The 10,994-nt window shown below is 42.6% G+C and overlaps 1 protein-coding gene across 1 annotated transcript; it reads right to left on the bottom strand.

Moving 5' to 3' along the window:
* Positions 1 to 8,971: 8,971 nt before the first annotated feature.
* Positions 8,972 to 9,892, bottom strand: LOC114265317 (uncharacterized). Its single transcript, XM_028206089.2, has 2 exons — positions 9,590 to 9,892; positions 8,972 to 9,466 (listed from the first exon to the last, which is right to left on the bottom strand). The coding sequence occupies exons 1-2, from the start codon at positions 9,890 to 9,892 to the stop codon at positions 8,972 to 8,974; spliced, it is 798 nt and encodes a 265-aa protein (XP_028061890.2).
* Between the last annotated feature and the right edge of the window lie 1,102 nt (positions 9,893 to 10,994).

The raw sequence follows: 10,994 nt of genomic DNA, 5'->3' as shown, positions 1-10,994 counted from the left end.
TGCAGCGGGGCACTAGTTCCTCCTGACGTTCTTCCTACACACACAAAGATTCACATTAGTTCCTCTTTTTCTTGTTAAATAGTTCCTGAATCATATGCTTCAAATGAATTTTCAATCACATTATCAAAAAAATATTTTAACAATATCAGAGGGTCGAGCACGCAAAACAGAACCGGCATGCTTTCCGACCTGGGCCGCACGTGCGGCAGCCCCCTCCGTACGAGCGGACATGGACCGCACGTGCGGTCCCCCTCCTCCGCACGAACGGCCGTAGACAGTAGGCAACCCAGATTTTTTCCCTCTTCTCCGCACGTGCGGCCATGGCCTCCACACGTGCGGCCAAGGCCCTGTTTGGCAGTCCGAAAATTCTGAAAAATCCCCCTTTTGGTGAGCATCAACAAGGTCTAAATTAGATCTTTTGATTACTAAAATATGGTTCAAATTCATGTATTTAAAAGGCACAAATACACAATAATCTAGATCTTGACTTCACAACTCAATTGAATTCATCAAAACTTTAAATTCATAACTACTATCCAATTCCTTTGTTCTTGATTATTGTCACAACATAGCTATATATTACTATACTTGGGTTCAAACATGACAAGTCAAGGAGCAAAATAATCAAATGATATGATGATCTTAGCAATTACTCATCATAGACACACAAGAATTCCCTTACAACTCTAGGGCACACAACATCAAGAATTCCTACTCCAAATAGAGGAAGAGGGTTGAGTTTGGTGAATTAGACTTACCTTAAACTTCAATTTCTCCAAAACCCTTCTAATTTTACCCCAATTCACCTCCTTGTTAAGCTTTTCTCTCTCTTTCCTTCTTCCCTTAATCTCCTAGCCTCTCCAGGAGATATTTTCCCATTGAACTTCTAAGTCAAAATGTCTAAGGAGCTTTGATATATATATATATTTATATAAAAGGGTGAATAAGACAAAATCCAATCGTTTAACCATATCGAAATTGAAATTTCATAAACATGCTTAATATTACCTAAAAATTATGCTGATCACATATATATAAGCAATTTCAGATAATTAGGCCTTTAAGGCTTCCAACTTCTGATTCAGACATTCCACAAGTAACAGATGCTTTTCTTTACCTAACAGATACAAGTTCAATTCATAAGATATATATACTTAAACTTAATTTTTCATGCAGTTCCATATTAAGCATTCGAAAGCATGGAATAAGGACTAAAATAGAGCAGAATCACATACGAGGGTCGGGTTAGTACACTTTCAATGTGAAGTGAATGGAGTTTATATATATAATCCCTTACTTGTTGCCCAAGATGGTTTCATGAAGTTTTGGTGCTGCCGAGCTCCCTCTAACAGTGCTCAAGGTAGTGGACCACTAGGTAGGTGACAATGGATCCATATACTCATTGTAACCATGCTTATAATAGATCACATTTCCTTGCTCAATTACTTTCGTGATTCTAGGGAGAGAGGACCAGCTGAGGTGGTAGCCTGTACATACAAGTATTCATAGCTTCTACGTTTTCCTAAGAGGTTCCCTCAACTCGGTGCAGTTATGCCCCGGCTCAGTCTTTCACTAGGATATTTTATAGAGATGGGCTGGCCCAATTAGATATCTTTGTGTGGCTCGGCCCACTTTGGTTTATGATAATGGGTTCGGCCCATCAGTTCGGTCCGTGAATTAAGTCCTGCAGCTCGGCCCAGCCCAGTATCGCAACTGGACCGGCCTTTCCACTACGAGTTGGGCCCAAGTGCTTGAGGACTTGGGTGGACTATTGATCATGGAGTTGGGCTTGATTAGCTTGCTCACACATTCACCTAACCCACTTAGACCTGGGTTTAATGGATTAGGCCAGCCCAAGGCTTAGATCCGACACGTTTATATTCTACTCCTTTATTTGCCCCTAACTTGCGTTAAGGCTCCACTTGAGGGGAACTACAGCCCAATACCCCAAACATCGCGTTGCTTCCGATCTGCTCTAGTTCGGCCTTGGTGGCAGTTCGATCCTGAAACATGCACTCTGCATGTGTCCTTTCATAATGACACGTGGCAGCTCTGTACTGGTGTGCAGAGACAGTGCCCCGTTTCCATATAGAAAGGCATAATTTTGTACTTTTGCGCCGGTAGAGAGTAATAAATTCCTTAGGGGTGTCAATTTAAACCCCTTTGTCTATCTCCAAACTTTAGAAAATCCCAAAACCCTTTTCATTCCTCTGTCTTGGTTTCGATGAGGGTCGCAAACTCCGTTATTCTCGTTCCTGTTCAAAGGATCTTCGCACTTTGTCGCTTATTCATCGAATCACTGTAAGTTTTTCCCAAAGCTCCTCTTTTCTATTGCTTTTCTGTCTATGTCACCATCGTTGGCCCTTGCGCCATTGTTTCTGGCAGCTGGTAGTATTTTTATGTTTCTTGCTCGGTTATAGTTTTGCCTTTGCCCTCCTAGGTCAAGGTAATAGAAAAATTCCGTGCATTAGTAGATACTCCTGAGGCAATGGCCTTGTTCCGCCGTGATTACGGTATCCTTGATAATGTTATCCTTTCGCTGGCAAAAGTCAATGCCAAACGCATATGTATCAGAGACACTGTTGCTATCCCTATTGCTACCATTCTTGAAGGAGGGGTCTGGTTCCCTCTTGATCCATTAGTACGCCGCTTCCTGCACCAAGTCTAACTTACCCCAATGCAAGTGTTTGTAAATCTGTTTCGAGTTGTCTGCAGCGTCTCCGCTTTTAACAGGTGGTTGGGTCTGAATCTGGACATATGGTACATTTTGGGTTATTATACCCTTTCGCACAATAAAGATCATAGTACCTATTACCTCTGTGTCCGCTCGGCTGACTGCCACCTTGTCACCGACAATGATGATTTCCTGCAAGTTGGTGGTAACTAGGAGTTCCCTGCTGGAACCGAGTTCCAGTCTGAGAAGATGCCCCAAAAGGATGGTTACCCAGGTCTGAGTCTTGTGCTTTACTTGTCTTTACATTTTTGTTTTGTTTTATTTTGTTTAAATGTTGTGCTAAGGATGTTTTATGTCTCTACAGAAGCTTCATGTTATCAACGTAGATCAAATCGTGAGAAAGTTGAAGCGATCAAGACTGTTTTGAGGTACAAAAAGAGATCTGCCCCTGAACTATTGGATTATCGGGCAACCTACCGAACCACAATCTCGAAAAAAGCAAAGCTTGTTATATCCTTTCTCGATTCTGATATTGAGACCGACACAATCCCTGTTTCTCTAGTCACAAACCACCGCCACCACGACCGAAGTTTATCTGTTGAGAGGACACCTTCTCATGCCCTCAGTTTCATAGGCGGTGGATTAATGTCAAAAATGAGAGTACTTGTGGATCTAGAGGCAAAGGCTTTTGGCTCTTCTGATGTTCTGGAGGCTCTTTTGGTCAAGGACAAGCCAAAAAGCCTTATGGACGTAAAATTGGAAATAGGGGCCTTTGGCCCATCTACTGCTACTACCGAACCCACTACTTCAATTGCTGAAAGGGCAAAAAAAAAAGGAGGGAGACTAGCAAGGCCATAGTTTGAGAGGGTTCTGAAGATCCTGTTAAAGATAAGTCTTTTAAGAAGTGGAAGCCACCTATGATGCATCAAGGTAAACCCATTTCCACCTCTGATTCGGTTGTTGCGTTTGGAGATTTTTCTTTTTATTTGACCAAAACCCTATTGAAACCAGCAGATATGGCAGATCATAACGGACCTCGAGACATCTCAATCTTGAAGGGAACCCTTCAAATGATGACTGTTATGAGTGCTTATTTATTTATTTTTATGTTCTATACTGGTTTGAATCATTTCCTTTCCTTTAATACCTGTTTATTTGATGCAGCGTATCCAAAGGATGCATCTGTCTATCACCCGAGTTGAGGAACGGGAGAAGGTCGTACTGGAGGCTGCCATGAACGTTGAAAGATTGATAGCAAATTTGGAGGCCAAGAATGAGGGACACAAGACCGTCGAGAGAGAGGTATTCCGTCTGAATAAAGTTGTGGCTTCTGCTGAGAAGTCCAAGGAGGCTACTATTGGGGTTCAGGCCTAGCTTGAGGGAAAAATGGCTAAGCTGGAGGCTGTTATAGCTGTGATGGCTGCTGAGCGTTCAACTTTGGAGGCCAAGCATTGGCAGCAGGGCTGGGATGAAGCTGGAGCTGCCTATAAAGAAGAGGTGTTGGTACTTCGTGACAAACTCTTCTTGAAAGGCTGGATGAGTGCCTTGGCTGCTACTTAAATTCCTGAAGAATCCTTTTTTTTTTAGAACGTTCCAGTTCCCTCAAAGTCTCTGGTTCTGAAGACTCTTGCTACTCCTCCAGTAAGGATTTCCCCAGGATTTGATTCTACAAACAAGACTCCGAAGAGCGGTGCTACCAGTGAAGTAGTAAATGTTGACGGGAGTGGGAACTTGGAGACTGAGGCTATGGAAGACGTGGTTAAGGAGGCTCTTGCTTCTCAGAAAGTTAGAGCTACCTCTACTTTTCCTTCCCAAGATGACGTGTAGAAAATTGCGAATGTTGCCTCTAAAGTTCCTCCTGCTAATGAGAGTTAGAGTGGTTTTTGTTTGAAAAGACTTGAAGTTTGTTCTTTACACATTTCTTTTTTCTTTTTTCTTTTTTTTTCTTTTTTTTCTTTCTGATACACTGGAGCTCAGTCTTTCTGACGACTTGCCCCCTTGATGCTTTTTGTTGTTTTTTTGAGACCAGCTGTGCTTTGGTTGAATGGTGGAACTTGTTTCTGTTAATCTTTGCAATATGATACTTTTTGCTTCAATGCTTGTGTTAATTATACTTTTTGCCCCCGGCCGAGCATTGTTTGGACCGCAGGGCCAAATAGTTGTTCGGTCTAGTTAATAGGCTGCATGGTTGTGCTTATCTTGTAATCAAAGGAGAGTGGTTTACTTGGGTCTAGGTTGATTTTAAGAAAAACAATTGTTTGCCCCTACTTGGAGCTAAGTAAGATTGATATTGAGGATCTTGCTCCCTGGCAGAATTGCCTAAGTCTGTCTCAACTTTGTACTTTGAATAGGATAAAGGTATAAAGATGTGTCTTACTCAGCTCCAGGTTGATTTCAAAAAAAGAAAAATTGTTTGCCCCCACCTGGAGTTAAGTAAGACTAGTGCTGGAAGTTTGTTCCTGAGAGAATTTTGGCGAAGTTTGTTCCAACTTTGTTTGCATGGTGCAGTACTGAAGTGTTGATGTGTTTGTACTTAAGAAATTCTGTGATTTCAAAAAAGAAATGATTGTTAAAAAAGAAATGTTCGTTAGTGTGGTTTCCACCAAGCAATTCCACTTGGCATGTTTGAGTGCTAGCCAAAACTAAATTCTGTTTGGTCGCTCTGAAATGAAGTCCATTTGGTTAAAACCAAAGCTAATTCCGTTTGATAAACATCAAAGCTAAGTCCGTTTGGTAAACACCAAAACTAATTCCGTTTGGTAAACACCAAAACTGAGTCCATTTGGTAAACCCCAAAGTTAATCACTTTTATTTGAAATATGCCCCCAGGGCTTGGATTATAAAGACTGGGTTAAGCAATAATCTGTTTTGACCATAAAGCTGTACAAGTGCTGGAAACAAAAGTTTAAAGAAGTGAGGAAGCATTCTCATTAATCAACAGATAAATGCTTGTACACTTGACTGATAACTTTGAGGGTCTAATCTATTGATAGTACTTCTTGAGTTTGGCTACATTCTAGGGCCGAGGTATGGCCTTGCCCTTAAGATCCTCCAAGTAGTATGCTCCATTTCCAATAATGACTGTGACCTTGTAAAGACCTTTCCAATTAGGTCCTAACTTCCCTTTGCCAGGCACCTTCTTGTGATCTATGACTTTCCTCATAACCAATTCTCCAGGTGTGAATTATCTTTGGAAAAACTTTCTTATCAAAACTTTTGATAAGCTGCTGCTAATAGGCGACAAGTTTGATTAGTGCTACTTCTCTTAGGCCTTTCGCCATGTCCGAGGCTTGTGCTATAGCTTCCTCATTACTTGCATCTTCAAACAATTCTGATCGAAGGGTTGGGAGACCGACTTCTAGTGGAATAACAACCTCCATTCGGTAGGTTAAGGAGTAGGGTGTTTCCCTTGTTGAGCGCTGCTGTGGTTCGGTAGGCTCATAACACATGGGGTAACTCTTCAACCCACTCCTCTTTTTCACTTTCAAGCCGCTTTTTTACTCCATTAATGATGGTTTTGTTAGATGATTCCGCCTGCCCATTGCTATGTGGGTAGCCTGGAGAGGAGTTCCGATATTCAATCTTGAGATCAGCATAGAACTTCCTGAAAATCTTTTCGTCAAACTGCGTTCCATTGTCTGTAATTAGTACCCGTGGGATGCCAAAACGGACCACGATATTCCTCATAACAAACTACTTTGTGTTTGCTTCTTTGATGGTTGCCAGTGCTTCAACTTCTACCCACTTGGTGAAGTAGTCGATTGCAACGATGAAGAATCGCCTATTTCCAGTCCCCCGTGCCAAAATTCGAACGATGTTTAAGCCCCACTGAGCGAAAGGCCATAGGCTAGTAAGTAGAGTAAGATTTTTGGCTGGCTGATGAATTAGTGGAGCAAAATCTCTAACACTTATCACATTTCTGAACGTCTTGTTGTGCATCTTGCTGCATTTGTGGCCACCAGTACCCATGAGTGAAGACACGGTGCACTAGTGACCTTCCACCAACGTGGCTTCCACAAATCCCATCGTGAATTTCATAGAAAACACTCTCGACTAGATTTGGATGCACACATAGTAGATAAGGGCAAAAATAGGAGCGTCGGTACAATTTTCTAGATGGTGAAATCCAAAATCGGGCTGATCAGTGTTGAATTTTATTAGCCTCTTTCTTGTCTTCAGGAAAAGTGCCAGATCTTAGAAAAACAAGTATTGGGTCCATCCAGCTCGGTCTGAGGTTAGTGTAGAGGACTAGATCTGGAGATGCGGTGCTTGTTTTGGCACAAACAACTCAAACTTTTCTAGCACCTTTAGTGTCCACAGATAAGCCAAGGCAGACAAGGGCATCAGTATGACTGTTTCTGTCCCGATTGATCCGTTCGACTAGTATGGATTGGAATTTCTTAAGTAAATCTCTTACCTTGTCTGCATACATAACCATTCTCTCATCCCTTGTTTCAGAGACCCCAATGAGTTAGTTAACGATCAACTAAGAATCATTGAAAACCAAGAGTTGATCTACACTGAAGTGTTCGGCACTACGCAATCCAGCCAGTAGTGCTTCGTATTTTGTCTCATTGTTAGAGGCCTTCTATCCAAGCTTCAGAGCTTACTCCCAGATGAATCCTTCTGGAGATATAAGTACCACCCCTGCTCCCGAGCCTCGGTTATTGGATGATCAGTCAACATAGAGCTACCAAATGTCACCAATGAAGAGTTTTCATGCTTCTGAAGCACATTGTTTTCCCAGTTCGGTACTGCGTGACACATATACCAAGCCGAAGTTCTGATGTTTAATGCTCTGGGAGGGATGAATTCAGCCACAAAATCCGCCAAGACCTAGGCCTTGATTACTATTCTGCGCTGATGTCGTATGTCAACCTGACCAAGCTCCACCGCCCATTTCGTTGTTAGGCCCGAAAAATCAGCTCGGCCAAGGACAGATCTTAGGGGGAACTCAATGAGGACATTGATAGTACAACCCTGGAAGTAGTGTTGTAGTTTCCTTAAGGCAATGAGCAGAGCGTAAGCCAGCTTTTCCAACGGTAGATACCGTGTTTCGGCGTCTAAGAGAGGCTTGCTGATGTAGTACACTGGTCTCTGTTCATTTTCAACTTCATGAATCAGTACTGCGCTTACAGCATGGGTATGAAACTACCAAATACAGGTACAGTTCTTTCCCTAGTTCTGGAGTGGAAAGGAAAAGTGGTGTCCTGAGAAACTTCTTGAGGTCTTTGAGTGCTTTGGTACATTCAAGACCCCATTCGAATACAGCCTTTTTTCTCAATAGCTGAAAGAAAGGCTTCATTCGATCTGAAGACTTGCTGATGAACCTATTTAGGGCGGCTACCATTCTGTCCAGTTTTTATAGTTCATAAGCCTTTGTTTGTACTTCGAGTTCTTATATTGCTTTGATTTGATTTGGATTTACTTCGATTCCTCTGCGAGTTACCATGTACCCCAAGAACTTCCCTATTCCTACATTGAAAACACATTTCGAGGCATTGAGGCGAAGTTAATGGGTTTTTAGGATGTTGAAAACTTCTCTCAGATCTGTGAGGTGGTTTGTAGCAACCCTGCTTTTCAATACCATATCATCTATGTAAGCTTCCATAGTCCGATCGGGTTGCTTTCTGAACATTCGAGTTACCATTCGCTGGTAGGTTGCTCCAATATTTTTAAGGCCGAACAACATTACTTTATAGAAGTAGGTGTCTCTTGGAGTAATAAATGTTGTCTTCTCTTGATTTGGGCCAAATAGTGGTATCTGGTGATAGCCCCTGCAAGCGTTCAGAAAGCTCATACGTTTATGCCCTGTTGTTGAGTCTACTAGTTGGTCTGTGCGAGGCAGAAAAAAGCTATCTTTTGGACAAGCTTTGTTGAGGCAAGTAAAGTCGATGCAAACTCTCCACTTTTCGTTTTTCTTTTTTACTGCCACTGTATTGGACAGCCACTGTGGGTACTGAATTTTTCAAATTGCCCCACCCGTTAGGAGCTTGTCGACCTCCGCAATTACTACCTTGGTGTGCTCAACTGAAGATCTTCGACTCTTCTGTACAATAGGCTGAGTAAAAGGGTTGACGTTGAGCTTATGACAAGCAAATTCTTGATTCAGCCCCAGAGTATCATATGTTGACCATGAAAATACCTCCATATTTTTCCTCAAGAAATCCAACAATGCGCCTAACGAGGTATCGGTAAGAAAGTATTTCTCTAGGTCACCCTCTTTTACTAAAACTTTGTCTCCAGATCCTCTACTATTTTCTCAGTTGGGCTTCCTCCGACGTCCTCTAAGATTGGCTATTCTGCTACTTCAATTGTCTGAACCCGATTGCAGAGTTGTTTAGCCTTCATAGCTGTTGTGAAACAAAGCTTTGATGCAACTTGGTCTCCTGAAATCTGTTCTACTCCATGTTCTGTTGGAAAGCGAATAAGATGGTGGTAAGTTGAGGGGACTACTTCTATTTGATGAATCCAAGGCCAACCGAGTATGGCGTTATAAGGAGACGGTGTGTTAATAACTAGGAATTCTATCTGTAGGGTCTTTGTCCCAGCTACTACAGGCAACACTATCCTGCCAAACGGCCACTCAGGCTGCAAATTAAAGCCAACCAACGGTGCTGCTGCTAAAGTGAGGTGCTGCTCAGAGAGACTGAGCTTCCTAAACAAGTCATAATACAATATATATGTTGCGCTACCCTGGTCTACCAAGACTCCTCTCACATCAAATCGTTTTCCAATTCTCACAGTTATAATTAATGCGTCAATATGTAGGTGTTGAATTTCCTTTAAATCCTACTTAGTAAATAAAACAGTACACATGGGGGTCTTAGGTATTGTTTGTACCTTTTTTGGTGCTGGACCCACTGACATGACTTGCTGAATCTGTACAGCCTTTGCGATTTCCTCTTAAAGTACCTGCTCTCGCTCATGACTGGTTGCACCTTGGATTACATTTATGACCAATCGAGGCGGATACTCTATGTTTGGTTCTGGTGAAGGATTTCCCGGTTCAGTTACTACTTTGTCGGGATCAATGCATTCTTGGAGGGGCCCAGCAGTTACTAAATCCTCTAGGTGTTGCTTCAATGCTCGACAATTCTGAGTCATATGCCCTCTATCCTGATGATAGGTGTATCTGAGCTTCTGGTTGTACCGAGTTGGGTCTCCTAGCATCTTTGGCAGCCAAGTAAAGAACGGTTCTCTCTTGATTTTCTCCATAATACGTTAAATAGGTTCCTTGAAGACCGTAATAACTACTTCATGGGATTTAGACTTGTCTACTTCATTCACTACGATTCCTTGTGGTTCCCTTCGATTTGCTCTCCTTTTGTTCCCCCGAGTTGTCTATTCGGCCGATGCCATCTTGATGGGGATCTGATCATCTTCGAGGCGAGCGTACTGCTCAATCCTGGCACGTAAGTCCTTCAGTGCTATGGCTAGTTGTTTGGTACGTGATTGTCTCAGTTTGCTTTCCGGACGTAGACTATGTTTAAAGGACATTACAACCATCTATTCACTATAGACATTTTCCTCCAAATCATTATACTCTTCCCAGTACCTTCTTGCATAATTACATAGTGTTTTCTTCTGTTCCTTTCGGAGACCAAACAAAATGTCCGGCTCTTTCAGAATTTTGGTGTTGGAGACAAATCTGGCCAAGAACTCTTCAGAGAGCTGTTTCCAATCGTAAATTGATCCAGTAGGGAGACGATCGAACCATCGGAGTCTGGATTCTCCCAGGCTGGATGGAAAGACTTTGCACATTAGTGCCTCATCTCGGTTCCATAGAGACATCATCTGTCGATAGTGGCTGATGTGTGTTAATGGGTCTGACTTCCTATCATATGACATGAATTTTAGTGGAGTGAACTTCTTGGGGGGTCTCATAGCTTTGATATCTGGGGAGAAATGAGTGGAGACAAACTGATCTAGTGCTCGGTGCTCTCTCTGATGGACAGTACGATCAAGGTGTTGAGCCTAACGCTCTCGTCGTTGCTCATTTTGTCTGTTCTTGACCAACTAGGTACGGAGATCCTGAGAAAGATACTTTGTCTACTAACTGGTCATTTTCTGCCTCTTAGCTCTCATCCGGCGTGAACCACGAGTGTGGCTGCTCGCTGCTTCACTTTGCACCGGGATTGGCTGACTTTGCTGCCTAGACTCATTTCTGGGGACTTTCTTTACGGGTGGTTCCAGGAATGGGCTCCTCTAGCACAGACGAGAGGGTTCTGCATCTGTCATCTTCTTCGTTAAGTCGCCCATTATCTTTTTGAGCTGCGCTTTTAGTTCCTGTATCTCCATTCCCTTGGAATTGACGATA

This window comes from Camellia sinensis, chromosome 15, assembly GCF_055761805.1.
Source record: "Camellia sinensis isolate YWXY chromosome 15, ASM5576180v1, whole genome shotgun sequence".
NCBI classification, from domain to species: domain Eukaryota; kingdom Viridiplantae; phylum Streptophyta; class Magnoliopsida; order Ericales; family Theaceae; genus Camellia; species Camellia sinensis.
Note: the sequence above shows the minus strand (reverse complement) of the source record. Positions and strands in the feature narration are given on the sequence as shown.